General features: G+C 41.6%; 1 protein-coding gene across 1 annotated transcript in view; it reads left to right on the top strand.

Moving 5' to 3' along the window:
* The window catches only part of LOC124032316 (sodium channel protein type 8 subunit alpha-like), a 126,144-nt gene that overhangs the window by 70,018 nt on the left and 30,218 nt on the right, over positions 1 to 25,908 (top strand). The window contains exons 15-21 of the mRNA XM_046344625.1: positions 4,566 to 4,804; positions 14,317 to 14,490; positions 18,979 to 19,335; positions 19,630 to 20,103; positions 23,334 to 23,454; positions 23,658 to 23,812; positions 24,903 to 25,076. Of these exons, the coding sequence (XP_046200581.1) occupies positions 4,566 to 4,804; positions 14,317 to 14,490; positions 18,979 to 19,335; positions 19,630 to 20,103; positions 23,334 to 23,454; positions 23,658 to 23,812; positions 24,903 to 25,076 (1,694 nt within the window). The remainder of the gene's footprint in view (positions 1 to 4,565; positions 4,805 to 14,316; positions 14,491 to 18,978; positions 19,336 to 19,629; positions 20,104 to 23,333; positions 23,455 to 23,657; positions 23,813 to 24,902; positions 25,077 to 25,908) is intronic.

Here is a 25,908-nt window from a genome sequence, read left to right as displayed (position 1 = left end):
ACTAACTATACATCTCCCTACACTAACTATACATCTGCTTACACTTACTATACATCTCCTTACACTAACTATACATCTCCCTACACTAACTATACATCTCCTTACACTTACAATAATCTCCCTACACTAACTATACATCTCCCTACACTAACTATACATCTCCCTACACTAACTCTACATCTCCCTACACTAACTATACATCTCCCTACACTAAATATACATCTCCTTACACTTACTATACATCTCCCTACACTAACTATACATCTCCCTACACTAACTATACATCTCCTTACACTTACTATACATCTCCCTACACTAACTATACATCTCCTTACACTAACTATACATCTCCTTACACTAACTATACATCTCCCTACACTAACTATACATCTCCCTATCTCCCTACACTAACTATACATCTCCTTACACTAACTATACATCTCCCTACACTAACTATACATCTCCTTACACTAACTATACATCTCCCTACACTAACTATACATCTCCCTACACTAACTATACATCTCCCTACACTAACTATACATCTCCCTACACTAACTATACATCTCCTTACACGAACTATCCATCTCCCTACACTAACTATACATCTCCCTACACTAACTATACATCTCCCTACACTAACTATACATCTCCCTACAATAACTATACATCTCCTTACACTAACTATACATCTCCCTACACTAACTATACATCTCCTTACACGTACTATACATCTCCCTACACTAACTATACATCTCCCTACACTAACTATACATCTCCTTACACTAACTATACATCTCCCTACACTAACTATACATCTCCCTACACTAACTATACATCTCCTTACACTAACTATACATCTCCTTACACTAACTATACATCTCCTTACACTAACTATACATCTCCCTACACTAACTATACATCTCCCTACACTAACTATACATCTCCTTACACTAACTATACATCTCCCTACACTAACTATACATCTCTTTACACTAACTATACATCTCCCTACACTAACTATACATCTCCCTACACTAACTATACATCTCCTTACACTAACTATACATCTCCCTACACTAACTATACATCTCCTTACACTAACTATACATCTCCCTACACTAACTATACATCTCCCTACACTAACTATACATCTCCCTACACCACATATGTCAGAGTCAAGGCCCGCGGGCCACATCCGGCCCGCGAGAAGGTTTTTTACGGCCCCTGGGATGATCTTGATTTATTATTAGAACCGGCCCGCAGACCGCAGCAAGCCGGCAGCCCGCAGATCTTTTACACGCACCAATACTACATTTCCCACAATGCAACGGTGACGCACCGAGCAGTAGGCTGCTTCATTTCAATATTTATTGGCACAGCAGTTGTCAGCATCACAGTAAAATTAACTTTCAGATACCCATCAAAAATGGCAAAACGGAAGGTGGACACTGAGAACCGGGGGTTTCAAACAAGGTGGGAGTCGGAGTATTTGTTCACGGAGGTAGCTGGAAAACCTGTGTGTCTTCTGTGTGGAGAAAGTGTGGCGGTACTGAAAGAGTATAATCTGAGACGACATTATGAAACGAAACACGCGGACAAAAACAAGAATATGGACATGGAACAAAGGCTACAAAAGGCAGAGGAATTAAAATGAGGCCTCAAATCTCGACAGGCTCTGTTCAAAAAAGCCAAATCACAAGGCCAGGCTGCTGTCAAGGCCAGTTTTATTTTGGCAGAAGAGATCGCTAAATCAGCCCGGCCATTTACGGAGGGGGATTTCATCAAAAACTGCATGATTAAAGTTTGTGACGAAGTTTGCCCAGAAAAAGGCAACTCTTTTTAAATGTGAGTCTGAGCAGAAACACCATTGCCGAGAGAGTAGACCAGTTGTCCATCAATCTAAAAGAGCAGCTTGTGAAAAAGGGAAAAGATTTCATTGCATATTCCTTGGCTGTGGATGAGAGCACCGACATTTCTGACATTGCCCAGTTGTCAATTTTCATCCGCGGAGTGGACTCCAGCCTAAGTGTGACAGAGGAGTTTTTGGCTTTACGTCCTATGCATGGCACAACTACGGGGCATGATTTGTATGAAGAGGTGTCAAGATGTGTAAATGAGATGGAGCTGCCTTGGGAAAAACTCGTGGGTTTGACAACCGACGGAGCACCTGCGATGTGTGGACACAGGAGCGGAATGGTGGAGAAGATACGGGAAAAGATTCAAGAGGAAAACGCGACAGGTGAGCTGACAGCTTATCATTGTATCATACACCAGGAAGCGTTGTGCGGTAAAGCCTTGAAAATGGAGCATGTAATGAGCATCATCACGCGCACAGTTAACTTTATCAGAGCCAAAGGTTTGAATCACCGCCAGTTCAAGGCATTTCTGACGGAGTTAGAAACGGAGCATGGTGATTTGCCTTATCACACAGAGGTGCGATGGCTAAGCCAGGGAAAGGTGCTTCAAAGATGTTTCGAGAGGAGCTTCGTGAGGAGATTTGTCTGTTGAAAATTAAAGATTACTGACAGAGCCATAAGAAAATATTGCTTTATTTATCTGATCATATTGGAATATATTTGTTAGGTTTTCAGTAGGTTCAATTAGGTTCACTAGACTATATGCGTCATTTAAAAATTTTTCAATGAACATTCGAACAGTCCGGCCCTCGGCTTGTAGCTAAATTTTTTATTTGGCCCTCCGTCCATTTGACTTTGACACCCCTGCCCTACACTAACTATACATCTCCTTACACTAACTATACATCTCCTTACACTAACTATACATCTCCCTACACTAACTATACATCTCCTTACACTAACTATACATCTCCCTACACTAACTATACATCTCCCTACACTAACTATACATCTCCTTACACTAACTATACATCTCCTTACACTAACTATAAATCTCCCTACAATAACTATACATCTCCCTACACTTTCTAGCTATTTCCATGCTCTATTGTTTTCACCTGACAGTGTAAACCCAAAAGTTCCAAACCTGAGGCATATTTTTCTTAGTCTAAACCGTCTCTTACCTTAGATGTCCTCGTTTTGGAAGAACAGTTATTTCTAGATCAGATCAGATTTTATTGATAGACTTTCTTAGTACCCAAATGGGACTCACCTGAGGTGCCCTCCTCGCTCATTGGACGAACAGTTCTAAACCTCCTATATCTATAGCTACACTGAATGTACAAAACATTAGGAACACCGTACTAATATTGAATTGCACACCCATTTGCCCTCAGAACAGCTTTAGTTCGTTGAGGCATGGACTCTACAAGGTGTCAAGTAGAGGTCGACCGATTTTTCAACGCTGATACCGATTATTGGAGGACAAAAAAGCCAATACTGATTAATCAGACAATTTTTTAAACATGTATTTGTAATAATGGCAATTACAACAATACTGAATGAACACTTATTTTAACTTAATATAATTCATCAATAAAATCAATAATAATAATAATAAAATCAAAAATCCAAACTGTGCATTGAACGCAAGAGAAGTGACACAATTTCACCTGGTTAATATTGCCTGCTAACCTGGATTTCTTTTAGCTAAAAATGCAGGTTTAAAAATATATACTTCTGTGTATTGATTTTCAGAAAGGCATTGATTTTTATGGTTAGGTACACGTTGGAGCAACGACAGTCCTTTTTCGCGAATGCGCACTGCATTATATGCAATCCAGGGAACGCTAGATCCACTAGTAATATCATCAACCATGTGTAGTTATAACTAGTGATTATGATTGATTAAGTTTAATACTAGCTAGCAACTTACCTTGGCTTCTTACTGCATTCGCGTAACAGGCAGGCTCCTCGTAGAGGGCAATGAGAGGCAGGTGGTTAGAGCGTTGGACTAGTTAACCATAAGGTTGCAAGATTGAATCCCTGAGCTGACAAAGTAAAAATCTGTCGTTCTGCCCCTGAACAAGGCAGTTAACCCACCGTTCCTAGGCCGTCATTGAAATTAAAAATGTGTTCTTAACTGACTTGCCTAGTTAAATAAAGATTAAATAAAGGTGTACATGTTTTTTTTTTTGCAAAATCGGTGTCCAAAATGATCGATTGTTATGAAAACTTGAAATCGGCCCTAATTTTATCTTGCCCATTCACCCTCAGAATGGCACACATACACAATCCATCTCTCAATTGTCACAATGCTTAAAAATCCTTCTTTAACAGGGGACATCAATAAGGAATCATAGCTTTCACCTGGAATTGCCTGGTCAGTTTGGAAAGAGCAGGTGTTCCTAATGTTTTGTATACTCGGTGTATATATTGTCATTCTTGTACTGACAGATACTTCATTACAGACATATGTCACATATACAGAACATATTATTTCGTAACATTTATCAATAGCAGACCATAATTCAAATACTATTTACTTTATTTCAAATTCTTTAAGCATTTCCTTTAGCCTGCCTGGAGTGGCACTTTGGTGGGGCCAAGTTGGCGGGGACAGGGTTTGCACTGTTGGGGACTTTTCTATTGTTTCGATTTTTGATATATTCCTTTCTTTGCGGGTCTCTTAAATACTTTTCTCAGAACTGGAGGAGTCTCAGCGTAGTTGTCCGCCGTGGTGGTACAAGTTCTCCAACATGGTCCTCATCTGGGAGTGTTGTCCCATCTGGTTGAAGATCAAGGAGATCGTCAACCTGATCGTCATGGACCCCTTCGTGGACCTGGCCATCACTGTCTGCATCGTCCTCAACACCCTGTTCATGGCCATGGAGCACTATCCCATGACCCCGCACTTTGAGGAGGTGCTGTTCGTGGGAAACTTGGTGAGATTTTCACTATTTCTTTTTTGTGTGGTATTACTGCAATTGATTTATTTTACAGCCGTTTTAAGCTAGTACTTAAAGGGCACTTTACCACTTTTTAACCTTAAGAAGTGGTGTAGTGCCCCTTTAAAGGGTACTTTGAGCTGGTACTAACCTGGTATTTGTATAGTATTAAAACCCTTTCCTGCAGTCAAATTACAAGGGGCCTCATGGGCAGAATTTTATTAATAATCATAATCATAATTAATCCTTTTTTTATTTTTTAAGGCCGAAAATCTGGTGTTTCTATGTCAAACCATTTAGTTATATTTCAGTCTTCTGTGATGTATCTAAAGTGTAATATTGGGATGCAAACTGAAACATTTTATACATTTCAACTCTATATCTGACATGGTACAAGTGTGTTATTTTTTTAAAGCCATAACCATGTGTGTGAGGTATATACTTTTGTTTCAAAGTAGATTTGTTTAAGACTACATTTACATTTACATTTACATTTAAGTCATTTAGCAGACGCTCTTATCCAGAGCGACTTAGACTACCCAGACACACTCTGTGTGACCCTGATTTAGCCCACTGCAGTAAAAGGTTAACTAAGAAAGTATATGGAAGCGTTAGACATGTTCTATTATTGACCTCAAATAATTCAACACAATGAATAGGACAGTAAGTAGAGGCCAGGGAACAGGAAGTACTGTAGTAGAGTATGTGCCAAATTGGTAGTGGGACAGATACACTACGTGATCAAAAGTATATGGACACCGGCTTGTCAAACATCATTCTAAAATCATGGGCATTAATATGGAGTTGTTCCCCTCTTTGCTGCTATAACAGCCTCCACTCTTCTGGGAAGGCTTTACACTAGATGTAGGAACATTGCTGTTATAACAGCCTCCACTCTTCTGGGAAGGCTTTACATTAGATGTAGGAACATTGCTGTTATAACAGCCTCCACTCTTCTGGGAAGGCTTTACACTAGATGTAGGAACATTGCTGCTATAACAGCCTCCACTCTTCTGGGAAGACTTTACACTAGATGTAGGAACATTGCTGCTATAACAGCCTCCACTCTTCTGGGAAGGCTTTCCACTAGATGTAGGAACATTGCTGCTATAACAGTCTCCACTCTTCTGGGAAGGCTTTACACTAGATGTTGGATCATTGCAGCGGGGACTTGATTCCATTTAGCCACAAGCATATTAGTGAGGTCGGGCACAGATGTTGGGTGTTAGAACTCGCTCGCAGTGGTCGGTCCAATTCATCCCAAAGGTGTTCGATGGAGTTGAGGTCAAACCATTTCAGTATGCGCCTTGCTTTGTGCACAGGGCATTTGTCATTCTGAAACAGGGAAGGGCAAAGTTGGAAGCACAGAATTGTCTAGAATGTCATTGTATGCTGTAGTGTTAAGATTTCCGTTCAGTGGAACTAAGAAAAACAACCCCAGACTATTATTCCTCCTCTACCAAACTTTACAGTTGGCCCTATGCATTTGGACAGGTAGTGTTCTCCTGGCATCCGCCAAACCCAGATTTGTCCGTAGGACTTCCAGAAGGTGAAGGGTGATTCATCACTCCAGAGAACACGTTTCCACTGCTCCAGAGTCCAATGGCGTCGAGCTTTACACCACTCTAGCCGACGCTTGGCAATGCACATGGTGATCTTAGGCTTGTGTGCGGCTTCTTTGCCATGGAAACACATTTCCTGTAGCTCCTAATGAACAGTTATTGTGCTGACGTTGCTTCGAGAGGCAGTTTGGACCTCGGTAGTGAGTGATATACCCGAGGATAGGCGATTTAGAGCGAGGCGATCCCGTTCTGTGAGCTTGTGCGGCCTACCACTTCGCGGCTAAGCTGTTGTTGCTCCTAGACGTTTCCACTTCACAATAACAGCACTTACAGTTTACTGGGGAAGCCCTAGCAGGGCAGAAATTTGATGAACTGACTTATTGGAAAGGTGACATCCTATGACGGTGCCACGTTGAAAGTCAACGAGCTCTTCAGTATGGGCCATTCTACTGCTTATGTTTGTCTATGGAGATCGCATGGCTGTGTGCTCAATGTTATACACCTGTCAGGGGTGTCCACATCTGAGTATGGCCTAACCGCTAGCTAGAACATCCCAGGACAATCTCTATCTCTCTCTCTCTCCAGTAGTTGTACCCTCATTCCATATCTTCTCTCCTCCCCCCCTGTCTGTAGACATTTCTTCCCTTCTCCCCTCTCCTCCCTCCCTCCTTACATTTGTCATTTTAGTCATTTAGCAGGCACTCTTATCCAGAGTGACTTACAGTAGTGAGAGCATACATTTTCATACTTTTTTGTACAGGTCCCATGTGGGAGTCGAACCCACAACCCTGGCGTTGCAAGCTCCATGCTCTACCCCCAATTTCTTACATGGGACTGGTCTGGTCTGTAGAGGGGCGTCTCTCTCTCCCCCTCTTTCTCCCTCTCTCTCCCTCTCCCCTAGCAGTGTCCAGACAGCACTCTGTTTCACTCTCCCTGCGGTCTCTGTGCTGGTGGGAGGCCTACATTAATATTGTATGCTGCCTGGTCGATTAGCTTCTCTAAAATGGGGCCTGAATCACTGCTCTCTTCCTTTGACCATTAGCATTTCTACAGAAGCAGTGTCTAGTTCTTGAGCAGCACATTTCATCATATTCTACTAGCATGTTAGCATGGATAGCTTGCTTATTTGCTTAGGTCTACTACCTAATGCTAGCTAAAGCTAATACTGTTAGCATGGATAGCACAGCAGTATAAGACAGTAACACTGTTTGTGGTAAGGGTATGATATTTATAACAGCGGTTTGATCAATAATAGCTGCCGAAAAACGTATCACTTTCATTGAATTGTGAGAAACAGATATACTCTTCACAGCCTGACGAAGATAACATGCAATATGTCACTTACTATCTGATTTGATTAGAGCAGTGTGTGTATGTGTGAAATAGCAGTTAATAAAAACAGCAGTTAAAAACGGTGTATTATAGGGTTGGGTATTGCCAGGGACCTCATGATACTGTATTATCATGACACTTAGATGCCGATACGATATGTATTACGATTCCCACGATTCTATATGTATTGTGATTTGATGTTCCAACCTTATTGCTCACTATATGTCTGCTGCAAAGGGGCAAGAGAGAGAGAGCCATAAGAAAACAACACTATATGTCTGCTGCAAAGGGGCAAGACAGAGCCATAAGAAAACAACACTATATGTCTGCTGCAAAGGGGCAAGAGAGAGCCATAAGAAAACAACACTATATGTCTGCTGCAAAGGGGCAAGAGAGAGAGCCATAAGAAAACAACACTATATGTCTGCTGCAAAGGGGCAAGAGAGAGAGAGCCATAAGAAAACAACACTATATGTCTGCTACAAAGGGGCAAGCAAGAGAGAGAGAGCCATAAGAAAACAACACTATATGTCTGCTACAAAGGGGCAAGAGAGAGAGAGCCATAAGAAAACAACACTATATGTCTGCTGCAAAGGGGCAAGAGAGAGAGAGCCATAAGAAAACAACACTATATGTCTGCTACAAAGGGGCAAGAGAGAGAGAGCCATAAGAAAACAACACTATATGTCTGCTACAAAGGGGCAAGAGAGAGAGCCATAAGAAAACAACACTATATGTCTGCCATAAGAAAACAACACTATATGTCTGCTGCAAAGGGGCAAGAGAGAGCCATAAGAAAACAACACTATATGTCTGCTACAAAGGGGCAAGAGAGAGAGAGCCATAAGAAAACAACACTATATGTCTGCTGCAAAGGGGCAAGAGAGAGAGAGCCATAAGAAAACAACACTATATGTCTGCTACAAAGGGGCAAGAGAGAGAGAGCCATAAGAAAACAACACTATATGTCTGCTACAAAGGGGCAAGAGAGAGAGCCATAAGAAAACAACACTATATGTCTGCTGCAAAGGGGCAAGAGAGAGCCATAAGAAAACAACACTATATGTCTGCTGCAAAGGGGCAAGAGAGAGAGAGCCATAAGAAAACAACACTATATGTCTGCTACAAAGGGGCAAGAGAGAGAGAGCCATAAGAAAACAACACTATATGTCTGCTACAAAGGGGCAAGAGAGAGAGAGCCATAAGAAAACAACACTATATGTCTGCTGCAAAGGGGCAAGAGAGAGAGAGCCATAAGAAAACAACACTATATGTCTGCTGCAAAGGGGCAAGAGAGAGAGAGCCATAAGAAAACAACACTATATGTCTGCTACAAAGGGGCAAGAGAGAGAGAGCCATAAGAAAACAACACTATATGTCTGCTGCAAAGGGGCAAGAGAGAGAGAGCCATAAGAAAACAACACTATATGTCTGCTGCAAAGGGGCAAGAGAGAGAGAGCCATAAGAAAACAACACTATATGTCTGCTGCAAAGGGGCAAGAGAGAGAGAGCCATAAGAAAACAACACTATATGTCTGCTGCAAAGGGGCAAGAGAGAGCCATAAGAAAACAACACTATATGTCTGCTACAAAGGGGCAAGAGAGAGAGAGCCATAAGAAAACAACACTATATGTCTGCAAAGGGGCAAAGGAGGCATAAGAAAACAACACTATATGTCTGCTGCAAAGGGGCCATAAGCCATAAGAAAACAACACTATATGTCTGCTGCAAAGGGGCAAGAGAGAGCCATAAGAAAACAACACTATATGTCTGCTGCAAAGGGGCAAGAGAGAGAGAGCCATAAGAAAACAACACTATATGTCTGCTACAAAGGGGCAAGAGAGAGAGAGCCATAAGAAAACAACACTATATGTCTGCTACAAAGGGGCAAGAGAGAGAGCCATAAGAAAACAACACTATATGTCTGCTACAAAGGGGCAAGAGAGAGAGAGCCATAAGAAAACAACACTATATGTCTGCTGCAAAGGGGCAAGAGAGAGAGAGCCATAAGAAAACAACACTATATGTCTGCTACAAAGGGGCAAGAGAGAGAGAGCCATAAGAAAACAACACTATATGTCTGCTACAAAGGGGCAAGAGAGAGAGAGCCATAAGAAAACAACACTATATGTCTGCTGCAAAGGGGCAAGAGAGAGAGAGCCATAAGAAAACAACACTATATGTCTGCTGCAAAGGGGCAAGAGAGAGCCATAAGAAAACAACACTATATGTCTGCTACAAAGGGGCAAGAGAGAGAGCCATAAGAAAACAACACTATATGTCTGCTGCAAAGGGGCAAGAGAGAGAGCCATAAGAAAACAACACTATATGTCTGCTGCAAAGGGGCAAGAGAGAGAGAGCCATAAGAAAACAACACTATATGTCTGCTACAAAGGGGCAAGAGAGAGAGAGCCATAAGAAAACAACACTATATGTCTGCTACAAAGGGGCAAGAGAGAGAGCCATAAGAAAACAACACTATATGTCTGCTGCAAAGGGGCAAGAGAGAGCCATAAGAAAACAACACTATATGTCTGCTGCAAAGGGGCAAGAGAGAGCCATAAGATGTCTGCCATAAGAAAACAACACTATATGTCTGCTACAAAGGGGCAAGAGAGAGAGAGCCATAAGAAAACAACACTATATGTCTGCTGCAAGGGGCAAAGGGGCAAAGGGGCAAGAGAGAGAGCCATAAGAAAACAACACTATATGTCTGCTGCAAAGGGGCAAGAGAGAGAGAGCCATAAGAAAACAACACTATATGTCTGCTGCAAAGGGGCAAAGGAAAACAACACTATATGTCTGCAAAAGAGAGAGAGAGCCATAAGAAAACAACACTATATGTCTGCTGCAAAGGGGCAAGAGAGAGAGAGCCATAAGAAAACAGCCATAAGAAAACAACACTATATGTCTGCTGCAAAGGGGCAAGAGAGAGAGCCATAAGAAAACAACACTATATGTCTGCTGCAAAGGGGCAAAGAGAGAGAGCCATAAGAAAACAACACTATATGTCTGCTGCAAAGGGGCAAGAGAGAGAGAGCCATAAGAAAACAACACTATATGTCTGCTGCAAAGGGGCAAGAGAGAGCCATAAGAAAACAACACTATATGTCTGCTACAAAGGGGCAGAGAGAGAGAGCCATAAGAAAACAACACTATATGTCTGCTGCAAAGGGGCAAGAGAGAGAGAGCCATAAGAAAACAACACTATATGTCTGCTGCAAAGGGGCAAGAGAGAGAGCCATAAGAAAACAACACTATATGTCTGCTGCAAAGGGGCAAAGAGAGAGAGCCATAAGAAAACAACACTATATGTCTGCTGCAAAGGGGCAAGAGAGAGAGCCATAAGAAAACAACACTATATGTCTGCTGCAAAGGGGCAAAGAGAGAGAGCCATAAGAAAACAACACTATATGTCTGCTGCAAAGGGGCAAAGGAGCCATAAGAAAACAACACTATATGTCTGCTGCAAAGGGGAGAGAGAGCCATAAGAAAACAACACTATATGTCTGCTGCAAAGGGGCAAGAGAGAGAGAGCCATAAGAAAACAACACTATATGTCTGCTGCAAAGGGGCAAAGGAGCCATAAGAAAACAACACTATATGTCTGCTGCAAAGGGGAGAGAGCCATAAGAAAACAACACTATATGTCTGCTGCAAAGGGGCAGAGAGAGAGCCATAAGAAAACAACACTATATGTCTGCTACAAAGGGGCAAGAGAGAGAGAGCCATAAGAAAACAACACTATATGTCTGCTGCAAGGGGCAAGAGAGAGAGAGCCATAAGAAAACAACACTATATGTCTGCTGCAAAGGGGCAAGAGAGAGAGAGCCATAAGAAAACAACACTATATGTCTGCTGCAAAGGGGCAAGAGAGAGAGAGCCATAAGAAAACAACACTATATGTCTGCTGCAAAGGGGCAGAGAGAGAGCCATAAGAAAACAACACTATATGTCTGCTGCAAAGGGGCAAGAGAGAGAGAGCCATAAGAAAACAACACTATATGTCTGCTACAAAGGGGCAAGAGAGAGAGCCATAAGAAAACAACACTATATGTCTGCTGCAAAGGGGCAAAGGGGCATAAGAAAACAACACTATATGTCTGCTGCAAAGAGAGAGAGCCATAAGAAAACAACACTATATGTCTGCTGCAAAGGGGCAAGAGAGAGAGAGCCATAAGAAAACAACACTATATGTCTGCTGCAAAGGGGCAAGAGAGAGAGAGCACATAGAGAAAACAACACTATATGTCTGCTGCAAAGGGGCAAAGAGAGCCATAAGAAAACAACACTATATGTCTGCTGCAAAGGGGCAAGCTGCAAAGGGGCAAGAGAGAGAGCCATAAGAAAAGCCATAAGAAAACAACACTATATGTCTGCTACAAAGGGGCTATATGTCTGCTACAAAGGGGAGAGAGAGAGCCATAAGAAAACAACACTATATGTCTGCTGCAAAGGGGCAAGAGAGAGAGAGCCATAAGAAAACAACACTATATGTCTGCTACAAAGGGGCAAAGGGGCAAGAGAGAGAGAGCCATAAGAAAACAACACTATATGTCTGCTACAAAGGGGCAAGAGAGAGAGAGCCATAAGAAAACAACACTATATGTCTGCTGCAAAGGGGCAAAAGAGAGAGAGAGCCATAAGAAAACAACACTATATGTCTGCTGCAAAGGGGCAAGAGAGAGAGCCATAAGAAAACAACACTATATGTCTGCTACAAAGGGGCAAGAGAGAGAGAGCCATAAGAAAACAACACTATATGTCTGCTGCAAAGGGGCAAGAGAGAGCCATAAGAAAACAACACTATATGTCTGCTGCAAAGGGGCAAGAGAGAGAGAGCCATAAGAAAACAACACTATATGTCTGCTGCAAAGGGGCAAGAGAGAGCCATAAGAAAACAACACTATATGTTTGCTGCAAAGGGGCAAGAGAGAGCCATAAGAAAACAACACTATATGTCTGCTGCAAAGGGGCAAGAGAGAGAGCCATAAGAAAACAACACTATATGTCTGCTGCAAAGGGGCAAGAGAGAGCCATAAGAAAACAACACTATATGTCTGCTGCAAAGGGGCAAGAGAGAGCCATAAGAAAACAACACTATATGTCTGCTGCAAAGGGGCAAGAGAGAGAGCCATAAGAAAACAACACTATATGTCTGCTGCAAAGGGGCAAGAGAGAGCCATAAGAAAACAACACTATATGTCTGCTGCAAAGGGGCAAGAGAGAGAGAGCCATAAGAAAACAACACTATATGTCTGCAAGAGAGAGCCATAAGAAAACAACACTATAAAGGGGCAAAGAGAGAGAGCCATAAGAAAACAACACTATATGTCTGCTGCAAAGGGGCAAGAGAGAGAGAGCCATAAGAAAACAACACTATATGTCTGCTGCAAAGGGGCAAGAGAGAGAGAGCCATGCAAAGAAAACAACACTATATGTCTGCTGCAAAGGGGCAAGAGAGAGAGCCATAAGAAAACAACACTATATGTCTGCTTCAAAGGGGCAAGAGAGAGAGCCATAAGAAAACAACACTATATGTCTGCTTCAAAGGGGCAAGAGAGAGAGCCATAAGAAAACAACACTATATGTCTGCTGCAAAGGGGCAAGAGAGAGAGCCATAAGAAAACAACACTATATGTCTGCTGCAAAGGGGCAAGAGAGAGAGCCATAAGAAAACAACACTATATGTCTGCTGCAAAGGGGCAAGAGAGAGAGCCATAAGAAAACAACACTATATGTCTGCTGCAAAGGGGCAAGAGAGAGAGAGCCATAAGAAAACAACACTATATGTCTGCTGCAAAGGGGCAAGAGAGAGAGAGCCATAAGAAAACAACACTATATGTCTGCTACAAAGGGGCAAGAGAGAGAGAGCCATAAGAAAACAACACTATATGTCTGCTGCAAAGGGGCAAGAGAGAGCCATAAGAAAACAACACTATATGTCTGCTGCAAAGGGGCAAGAGAGAGCCATAAGAAAACAACACTATATGCCTGCTGCAAAGGGGCAAGAGAGAGCCATAAGAAAACACGTTTTGACCAGTCATGGAAATTAATGTGCTGAAAACAAATTGGCTCCCTATTTAAAAAGAAGATGGAGAACAAGCTATGAAGGAACAATACTGGAGTTTTGGTGCAGGTACAGCCAACTAGCACAGATACAGCCCCGTGCCTGGCCACGCCTTGATCTATGGACACCTCCATGATTAACTACGACCTTCAATCATTCATTACACTCAGATTAACTATGACCTTCAATCATTCATTAGAATCAGATGAACTATGACCTTCAGCCATTTATTAGAATCAGATTAGCAGAACACAGAGGTGTCACAATATCCTTACTGACTTCAGAGCAGCTGTGAGATTTGGAAAGACAAAATGTCACTGTAGTGGGGGGCTAGTTTTTCACATTTTCAAAGTTTGAAAATTACTAGCCTCTGGATAGCTGTCCACCTTAATTTCGATGTAAAATAGTGCTCACTGCACCCTTTTTGAATAATTACAATACGAGTTCGTACAGTACATCTGACCTCTGTTGGTCCCTGTGACAAGGTAAAGGTTCTAGTAGCAGTTACTCTACCTGACCTCTGACCTCTATCCGTCCCTGCCAGGTGTTCACAGGGATCTTTGCTGTGGAGATGTTTGCCAAGTTGGTTGCCATGGATCCCTACTACTACTTCCAGGAGGGGTGGAACTGCTTCGATGGCTTCATTGTGACTCTGTCCTTAGTGGAGCTGGCATTGGCTGACGTGGAGGGGCTGTCCGTGCTCAGATCATTCCGATTGGTAAACTCTTTTTGGGCCCTGTCCTCCCCTGTTTGTTGTGTATTCAAATGATGTTAAATACACAGTGTGCAGTGATTCAGTTACTGAATGATTACATGGTTATTGCTCAGCTACAGTACTGTCTCTATTATAGTGATACATTTACTGAATGATTACATGGTTATTGCTCAGCTACAGTACTGTCTCTATTATAGTGATACAGTTACTGAATGATTACATGGTTATTGCTCAGCTACAGTACTGTCTCTATTATAGTGATTCAGTTACTGAATGATTACATGGTTATTGCTCAGCTACAGTACTGTCTCTATTATAGTGATACATTTACTGAATGATTACATGGTTATTGCTCAGCTACAGTACTGTCTCTATTATAGTGATTCAGTTACTGAATGATTACATGGTTATTGCTCAGCTACAGTACTGTTTCTATTATAGTGATACATTTACTGAATGATTACATGGTTATTGCTCAGCTACAGTACTGTTTCTATTATAGTGATACATTTACTGAATGATTACATGGTTATTGCTCAGCTACAATACTGTTTCTATTATAGTGATACATTTACTGAATGATTACATGGTTATTGCTCAGCTACAGTACTGTTTCTATTATAGTGATACATTTACTGAATGATTACATGGTTATTGCTCAGCTACAATACTGTTTCTATTATAGTGATACATTTACTGAATGATTACATGGTTATTGCTCAGCTACAGTACTGTTTCTATTATAGTGATACATTTACTGAATGATTACATGGTTATTGCTCAGCTACAGTACTGTTTCTATTATAGTGATACATTTACTGAATGATTACATGGTTATTGCTCAGCTACAGTACTGTCTCTATTATAGTGATTCAGTTACTGAATGATTACATGGTTATTGCTCAGCTACAGTACTGTTTCTATTATAGTGATACATTTACTGAATGATTACATGGTTATTGCTCAGCTACAGTACTGTCTCTATTATAGTGATTCAGTTACTGAATGATTACATGGTTATTGCTCAGCTACATTACTGTCTCTATTATAGTGATTCAGTTACTGAATGATTACATGGTTATTGCTCAGCTACAGTACTGTCTCTATTATAGTGATTCAGTTACTGAATGATTACATGGTTATTGCTCAGCTACAGTACTGTCTCTATTATAGTGATTCAGTTACTGAATGATTACATGGTTATTGCTCAGCTACAGTACTGTCTCTATTATAGTGATACAGTTACTGAATGATTACATGGTTATTGCTCAGCTACAGTACTGTCTCTATTATAGTGATACATTTACTGAATGATTACATGGTTATTGCTCAGCTACAGTACTGTTTCTATTATAGTGATACATTTACTGAATGATTACATGGTTATTGCTCAGCTACAGTACTGTTTCTATTATAGTGATACATTTACTGAATGATTACATGGTTATTGCTCAGCTACAGTACTGTCTCTATTATAGTGATTCAGTTACTGAATGATTACATGGTTATTGCTCAGCTACAGTACTGTTTCTATTATAGTGATACATTTACTGAATGATTACATGGTTATTGCTCAGCTACAGTACTGTTTCTATTATAGTGATTCAGTTACTGAATGATTACATGGTTATTGCTCAGCTACATTACTGTCTCTATTATAGTGATTCAGTTACTGAATGATTACATGGTTATTGCTCAGCTACAGTACTGTCTCTATTATAGTGATTCAGTTACTGAATGATTACATGGTTATTGCTCAGCTACAGTACTGTCTCTATTATAGTGATTCATTTACTGAATGATTACATGGTTATTGCTCAGCTACAGTACTGTCTCTATTATAGTGATTCAGTTACTGAATGATTACATGGTTATTGCTCAGCTACAGTACTGTCTCTATTATAGTGATACATTTACTGAATGATTACATGGTTATTGCTCAGCTACAGTACTGTCTCTATTATAGTGATACATTTACTGAATGATTACATGGTTATTGCTCAGCTACAGTACTGTCTCTATTATAGTGATACATTTACTGAATGATTACATGGTTATTGCTCAGCTACAGTACTGTCTCTATTATAGTGATACATTTACTGAATGATTACATGGTTATTGCTCAGCTACAGTACTGTCTCTATTATAGTGATACATTTACTGAATGATTACATGGTTATTGCTCAGCTACAGTACTGTCTCTATTATAGTGATTCAGTTACTGAATGATTACATGGTTATTGCTCAGCTACAGTACTGTCTCTATTATAGTGATTCAGTTACTGAATGATTACATGGTTATTGCTCAGCTACAGTACTGTCTCTATTATAGTGATACATTTACTGAATGATTACATGGTTATTGCTCAGCTACAGTACTGTCTCTATTATAGTGATTCAGTTACTGAATGATTACATGGTTATTGCTCAGCTACAGTACTGTCTCTATTATAGTGATTCAGTTACTGAATGATTACATGGTTATTGCTCAGCTACAGTACTGTCTCTATTATAGTGATACAGTTACTGAATGATTACATGGTTATTGCTCAGCTACAGTACTGTCTCTATTATAGTGATACATTTACTGAATGATTACATGGTTATTGCTCAGCTACAGTACTGTCTCTATTATAGTGATACAGTTACTGAATGATTACATGGTTATTGCTCAGCTACAATACTGTCTCTATTATAGTGATACAGTTACTGAATGATTACATGGTTATTGCTCAGCTACAGTACTGTCTCTATTATAGTGATACATTTACTGAATGATTACATGGTTATTGCTCAGCTACAGTACTGTCTCTATTATAGTGATACATTTACTGAATGATTACATGGTTATTGCTCAGCTACAATACTGTCTCTATTATAGTGATACATTTACTGAATGATTACATGGTTATTGCTCAGCTACAGTACTGTCTCTATTATAGTGATACATTTACTGAATGATTACATGGTTATTGCTCAGCTACAGTACTGTCTCTATTATAGTGATACAGTTACTGAATGATTACATGGTTATTGCTCAGCTACAATACTGTCTCTATTATAGTGATACAGTTACTGAATGATTACATGGTTATTGCTCAGCTACAGTACTGTCTCTATTATAGTGATACATTTACTGAATGATTACATGGTTATTGCTCAGCTACAGTACTGTCTCTATTATAGTGATACATTTACTGAATGATTACATGGTTATTGCTCAGCTACAATACTGTCTCTATTATAGTGATACATTTACTGAATGATTACATGGTTATTGCTCAGCTACAGTACTGTCTCTATTATAGTGATACATTTACTGAATGATTACATGGTTATTGCTCAGCTACAGTACTGTCTCTATTATAGTGATACAGTTACTGAATGATTACATGGTTATTGCTCAGCTACAGTACTGTCTCTATTATAGTGATACAGTTACTGAATGATTACATGGTTATTGCTCAGCTACAGTACTGTCTCTATTATAGTGATACATTTACTGAATGATTACATGGTTATTGCTCAGCTACAGTACTGTTTCTATTATAGTGATACATTTACTGAATGATTACATGGTTATTGCTCAGCTACAGTACTGTCTCTATTATAGTGATACATTTACTATGTGAAGAAACACTTATATACTGCCTTACTAGTCTATGTAAAGCTACTTTTCAACACATATGTATGGTCTTAATTGGAGCCAGTTTTCTACAGCAGGAAAATAAATCTGCAAGTAACAGGAAATGTGGATTATAATTCATGGATATTTTTGTATGGGTTGATACATTTTTAGTCAGGGCAAATAAAGTCTGACATTTCAAAGTGGTCTAAGGCACTGCATTGCAGTGCAAGCTGTGCCTCTAGAGATTCTGGGTTCGAGTCCAGGCTCTGTCGCAGCTGGACGTTATTGGGAGGCCCATGGGGCGGTGCACAATTGGCCCAGCATCGTCCAGGTTAGGGGAGGGTTTGGCCGGCAGGGATGTCCTTATCCCATCGCGCACTAGCAACTCCTGTGGCTGGCCGGGTGCAGTGCACGCTGACACGGTCGCTGGCTTCCAGGTTAAGTGGGCATTGTGTCAAGAAGCAGTGCGTCTTCGCGACCTTCGCTTCTCCTAAGTCCGTACGGGAGTTGCAGCAATGAGACAAGACTGTAACTACCAATTGGATACCACGAAATTGGGGAGAAAAACGGGTAAAAGTATCAAAAACACCATTTAAAAATAATAATAACTAAGATACACTACAAGTTTGCAATTCCTGCTGTGCAGGAAACTTGTCAGCAACAAAAGAGTGATCGAATTCTGTGTAACTGCTACTTCTACCTCTATAGCAATTACCATGCCAATACCCCAAGAGCCATTGCTGCAATAGGGCTATTGATCACTCAACCCTCTGCTGATAATATGTATTTTCCTCTCCCCCTTCTTCTGTCATTCTCACATCTTCTCTTTGTCCCTCTCTTCCTCCACCTCTCTCCCCACTCAGCTGAGAGTGTTTAAACTGGCCAAGTCATGGCCCACACTCAACATGCTGATTAAGATTATCGGTAACTCTGTGGGCGCCCTGGGAAACCTGACCCTCGTCTTAGCTCTCATCGTATTCATCTTTGCCGTGGTCGGCATGCAGCTGTTTGGCAAGAACTACAAGGACTGTGTGTGTAAGATCGCCCTGGACTGTGAGCTGCCCCGCTGGCACATGCACGACTTCTTCCACTCGTTCCTGATGGTGTTCCGGGTGCTGTGCGGGGAGTGGATCGAGACCATGTGGGACTGTATGGAGGTGGCTGGCCAGGGCATGTGTCTCATCGTCTTCATGATGGTCATGGTCATTGGGAACTTGGTGGTAAGTGTCCCCAGAGTGTATAGTTGGGATGGGGAATGTTAGCCTACCCGACGGACGGTTCTCAAACCCCAGTCTCCATGGCGAGGGCAGTGACTGTAACCGCTGGCCCAAGAAACGTAAGTCTCTGGGGAGAGCAGTTTGCTGTCTTATGAACGCCATATTCGTTGCACCCCACCGAACAAGAGAGCGTGTCCCAAGCTACACATACCAGGTCCTGTTTGTACACACATCTCTGTTGGCCATATCAGATCCACTCTCACGTCTGACCCAGTGTGTCTCCTCTCCTCCCTACAGGTGTTGAACCTTTTCCTTGCCTTGCTGCTGTCCTCGTTCAGCGCAGACAATTTAGCCGCAACAGATGACGACGGAGAAATGAACAACCTTCAGATCTCCGTCATCCGCATCAAGAAGGGCATCGCCTGGTTCAAGATCAAGCTGGCAGAGTTGGTGCTCAGCTTGACCAAGAAGCCGCCGGTGGAGGATGAACAGAAAACCGTAGACGACATGTACGACAAGAAACTGAACTGTATCGCCAACCAGAGTGGTGTGGATATCAACCGTGACCTGGACTACACCAAGAATGGTAACGGCACGACTAGTGGTATGGGAAGCAGCTTCGGGAGGTACTTGATCGACGAGGACCACATGTCGTTCATCCACAACCCTAACCTGACCGTGTGCGTTCCTATCGCGGTCGGAGAGTCTGACTTCGAAAACCTCAACACCGAGGAATTCAGCAGCGAGTCGGAGAACGAGAACAGCAAAGATGTGAGTGAACAGATTTAGTTAGTCATATTTTGAGTGATAATGTAGTGTATATGTTGTCATGACAACATGACAAATCAACAGGGCTCTGATGTAAAGTAGTGCACTATAAGGAATAGTGTACTACTTTACAGTTTCTCTTGTTAATTATGTTGTAGTAATATTTTGGTAATGTTGCAGGAGGTAATGTTGGGGTTATGTTGTAGTAATGTTATGGTAATGTCGGGGTTAAGTTAGATTAATGTTTTGGTAAGGTTTCAGGAGATAATGTTAGAGTTATGGTGTAGCAATAATGTGGTAATGTTGTGAGAGGTAACGTTGTGGTTATGTTGTAGTAATGTTGTGGTAATGTCACAGGATGTAATGCTGAGTTATGTTGTAGTAATGTTGCGGTAATGTTGTAGGAGGTAATGTTGGGGTTATGGTGTAGTGATATTTTGGTAATGTTGCAGGAGTTAATGTTGGGGTTATGGTGTAGTGATGTTTTGGTAACGTTGCTGAAAGTAATGTTGGGGTTATGGTGTAGGGATGTTTTGGTAATGTTGCTGGAGGTAATGTTGGGGTTATGGTGTAGGGATGTTTTGATAATGTTGCTGGAGGTAATGTTGGGGTTATGGTGTAGGGATGTTTTGGTAATGTTGCTGGAGGTAATGTTGGGGTTATGGTGTAGGGATGTTTTGATAATGTTGCAGGAGTTAATGTTGGGGTTATGGTGTAGGGATGTTTTGGTAATGTTGCTGGAGGTAATGTTGGGGTTATGGTGTAGGGATGTTTTGATAATGTTGCAGGAGTTAATGTTGGGGTTATGGTGTAGTGATGTTTTGGTAATGTTGTTGGAGTTAATGTTAGGGTTATGGTGTAGGGATGTTTTGATAATGTTGCAGGAGTTAATGTTGGGGTTATGGTGTAGGGATGTTTTGATAATGTTGCAGGAGTTAATGTTGGGGTTATGGTGTAGTGATGTTTTGATAATGTTGCAGGAGTTAATGTTGGGGTTATGGTGTAGGGATGTTTTGATAATGTTGCAGGAGTTAATGTTGGGGTTATGGTGTAGGGATGTTTTGATAATGTTGCAGGAGTTAATGTTGGGGTTATGGTGTAGGGATGTTTTGATAATGTTGCAGGAGTTAATGTTGGGGTTATGGTGTAGGGATGTTTTGATAATGTTGCAGGAGTTAATGTTGGGATTATGGTGTAGGGATGTTTTGATAATGTTGCAGGAGTTAATGTTGGGGTTATGGTGTAGGGATGTTTTGATAATGTTGCAGGAGTTAATGTTGGGGTTATGGTGTAGTGATGTTTTGATAATGTTGCAGGAGTTAATGTTGGGGTTATGGTGTAGTGATGTTTTGATAATGTTGCAGGAGTTAATGTTGGGGTTATGGTGTAGTGATGTTTTGATAATGTTGCAGGAGTTAATGTTGGGGTTATGGTGTAGTGATGTTTTGATAATGTTGCAGGAGTTAATGTTGGGGTTATGGTGTAGTGATGTTTTGATAATGTTGCAGGAGTTAATGTTGGGGTTATGGTGTAGGGATGTTTTGATAATGTTGCAGGAGTTAATGTTGGGGTTATGGTGTAGGGATGTTTTGATAATGTTGCAGGAGTTAATGTTGGGGTTATGGTGTAGTGATGTTTTGATAATGTTGCAGGAGTTAATGTTGGGGTTATGGTGTAGTGATGTTTTGATAATGTTGCAGGAGTTAATGTTGGGGTTATGGTGTAGTGATGTTTTGATAATGTTGCAGGAGTTAATGTTGGGGTTATGGTGTAGGGATGTTTTGATAATGTTGCAGGAGTTAATGTTAGGGTTATGGTGTAGGGATGTTTTGATAATGTTGCAGGAGTTAATGTTAGGGTTATGGTGTAGGGATGTTTTGATAATGTTGCAGGAGTTAATGTTGGGGTTATGGTGTAGTGATGTTTTGGTAATGTTGCAGGAGTTAATGTTGGGGTTATGGTGTAGGGATGTTTTGATAATGTTGCAGGAGTTAATGTTAGGGTTATGGTGTAGGGATGTTTTGATAATGTTGCAGGAGTTAATGTTGGGGTTATGGTGTAGGGATGTTTTGGAATGATGTTGTATTTTTACACGGGGTAAGTAATGCTGTGGTTAATCTGTAGTTATGTTGTGGTAATGTTGTAATAATGTTGCACTAACGTGGTCTGGGGATAATGTTGTAGTAGACAAATGTTGTAGTTATGTTGTAGTAATGTTTCAGTTTTGTTTGGTAGTTTTGTGGTTATGTTTTAGTAATGTTGTGGTAATGGTGTGGTAATGTTGTGGAAGTGTTGTGGAAGTGTTGTGGTAATGCTTTACTCCATGGTTGTTATTGTTGTTGTGGCCTCCTGGCTGTAAAGTATGGGTATGGTCACCAATGTAACAATAGTTTCATGTCCAAAGCTCTGATGTAATTCCATTACTCAATAGTATACACACTCATATACAGTTGAATTGGGAAGTTTACGTACACTTAGGTTGGAGTCATTAAAACTAGTTTTTCAACCACTCCACAAATTTCTTGTTAACAAACTATAGTTTTGGCAAGTCGGTTAGGACATCTATTTTGTGCATGACACAAGTCATTTTTCCAACAATTGTTTACAGACAGATTATTTCACGCATAATTCACTGTATCACAATTCCAGTGGGTCAGAAGTTTACTCACACTAAGTTGACTGTGCCTTTAAACAGCTTGGAAAATTCCAGAAAATTATGTCATGGCTTTAGAAGCTTCTGATGGGCTAATTGACCTTCAAACTCAGCACCTCTTTGGTTGACATCATGGGAAAATCTAAAGAAATCCGCCAAGACCTCTGTCTCTCCCTCTCTCTCTGTGTTTGTGTGTATATGTGTGTCTCTCTGTCTCTCCCTCTCTCTCTGTGTCTGTCTGAATCTGTGTGTCTCTCTGTCTCTCCCTCTGTCTGTATATGTGTGTCTCTCTGTCTCTCCGTCTCTCTCTGTGTCTGTCTGAATCTGTGTGTCTCTCTGTCTCTCCCTCTGTCGGTATATGTGTGTCTCTCTGTCTCTCCGTCTCTCTCTGTGTCTGTCTGAATCTGTGTGTCTCTCTGTCTCTCCCTCTGTCTGTATATGTGTGTCTCTCTGTCTCTCCGTCTCTCCCTCTCTCTGTGTCTGTATATGTGTGTCTCTCTGTCTCTCCTTCTCTCTCTGTGTCTGTCTGAATCTGTGTGTCTCTGTCTCTCTCTGCGTCTGTCTATATCTGTGTGTGTAGCTGGATGACACCAGCTCATCAGAGGGCAGCACCATAGACATCAAGCCTGATGTGGAGGTGGAGGCGGTGGTGGTGGAGGCTGAAGAAGTGTACTTAGACCCAGAAAACTGTTGGACACCTGGTAGGACTGCACCCTGTCCCTCCCTGCCTCTCCCTTCCCTGCCCCGCCCTGAACCACCACGGCCTGACGATCCCGCCCTCTTACTGCCCTCCCCCACATTTCCTTGCATGCCAGTTGCCCAATTTGTAATCCCTACAAGGTATTTAAATCACAAGCAAATGACTGAGGTATCGTATTATGTGTGCCTGTCCCCTTCTATACAGAGTGTATTATCAAGTATCCTTGCTGCGATGTGCCCATCACTCACGGGTGGGGAAAATATTGGTGGTTCCTGAGAAAGACATGCTATCTTATTGTGGAGCATAACTGGTTCGAAACCGTCATTATCTTTATGATCCTACTCAGTAGTGGGGCCCTGGTAAGTCACAGTGTGGAATGTTAACGCACGCACGCACGCACACACACACACACACACACACACACACACACACACACACACACACACACACACACACACACACACACACACACACACACACACACACACACACACACACACACACACACACACACACACACACACACACACACACACACACACACACACACACACACAGCTACGACCAGTGTGTGAGTGGAGAAGGTTGTCTTTTTAAGGGCTGTCTCTCTCTACCTAGAACAAGACATGGAGTTGTACAGTCACCAGGCCCAGTCTCTGAAGAGGGTTGGGGGAGGGGCAAGGCAGGAGCATCACAGCCTGTCACTGTACTAAAGAGGGTTGGGGAGGGGCCAGGCAGGAGCATCTCAGCCATTCACTGTACTAAAGAGGGTAGGGGGAGGGGCCAGGCAGGAGCATCTCAGCCATTCACTGTACTAAAGAGGGTTGGGGGAGGGGCAAGGCAGGAGCATCACAGCCTGTCACTGTACTAAAGAGGGTTGGGGGAGGGGCCAGGCAGGAGCATCAAAGGCAGTCTATTGCCTTTTTGGTCTAAAGTAGTGCACTTCATACGGAATATGGTGCCATTTGAGACACTTGAGCTTGACTCTCTGTGATTAATCAACTGTACCATTCACCAGAGAGGGGATCTAATAGACTGTACCATTCACCAGAGAGGGGATCTAATAGACTGTACCATTTACCTGATAAGATAGGGGAATCTATTTCTGTTGTCCTCAGACTTGAAGTCAAATGTGCAGGGAGGGAATAGTGCAATCAATGCTCCATGCTTTTAATTAACAATGTTTGTTTTCAGTAATGATTTAGCAACAGTACCGTTGTTGTATACATTTCCAATACTTTTAATGTAAATCGTCTGTTGACTTTATTTTGTTTCTTACCCTCAACGTTTGTTGATGTATTCATTGTTGTACTTACATGGCTGAGGCAACTCTAGGCTATGTATTTTAGATTTGTCAAATAAAATCAATCAATCAAACAATTATTCACTGAGCATGTTATCCCCCCCCCCCCAGCTAGAGCTAACCATGTGTGTGCTTCCCCACACCAGGCTTTTGAGGATGTGTACATTCAGCAGAGGAAGACCATCAGGACCATCTTGGAATACGCCGACAGTGTGTTCACCTACATCTTCATCCTGGAGATGCTGCTCAAGTGGGTCGCTTACGGATTCCACAAGTACTTCACCAACGCCTGGTGCTGGCTTGACTTCTTCATCGTCGATGTAAGTAGCGTTTCCTGACTCTTTACGGTAGATTTGGTAGACATTTTTGGAAGCCAGGATAGGAAGCTAGGACCATAGAAATAGAATTCCTAGAATGGGTATTTCTCCTTATTCAAGTCAATTATATTTATATGGCCCTTCAACCACACCCTGTTGAAGCAACATATTGCACTGCGTACAGTCTGTCTAAAGCACCCAAACACTGCCTGCCATGTAGAGATAAGGTGATAAAAACACACATGTTGATGTAAAACAGGCCCTGTATAGTCCATATAACACACTATAGGGCGTAAGGTGGGCTTTCAGTCACACAGTGTCACGTTATTGTTTCTAGAGGTATTCTGTACAGTGATCCCTAACATAGGCTATAGACTGACAGAGTGTGGTAGGGTTGGGAGGAAAGGATAGATAGAATAGGATATGAACAGTATTATGCAATGTTATTATGCATGTTATGCAATGGGTGAGAGGACATATGATATTCACATTAACAGAAAGTGTAGGATACATCAATCCTACAATATCCATATCTCAAGAGAACATTGAAATGTATACTAGAACTATATTGTAGTCCATCCATTTGTAGGGGACCTATGTCTCTCACCTCTTGCATCTCCATGAAGCAATGTCTCTCTCTCTCTTTCTCTCTTTCTCTCTCTCTTGCTCTCTCTCTCTCCCTCTCTCTCTCTCCCTCTCTCTCTCCCTCTCTCTCTCTCTCTCTCTCTCTCTCTCTCTCTCTCTCTCTCTCTCTCTCTCTCTCTCTCTCTCTCTTTCTCTCTCTCTCTCTCTCTCTCTCTCTCTCTCTCTCTCTCTCTCTCTCTCTCTCTCTCTC

Source organism: Oncorhynchus gorbuscha, linkage group LG03 (genome assembly GCF_021184085.1).
Source record: "Oncorhynchus gorbuscha isolate QuinsamMale2020 ecotype Even-year linkage group LG03, OgorEven_v1.0, whole genome shotgun sequence".
In the NCBI taxonomy this organism is placed as follows: Eukaryota; Metazoa; Chordata; class Actinopteri; order Salmoniformes; family Salmonidae; genus Oncorhynchus; species Oncorhynchus gorbuscha.
Note: the sequence above shows the minus strand (reverse complement) of the source record. Positions and strands in the feature narration are given on the sequence as shown.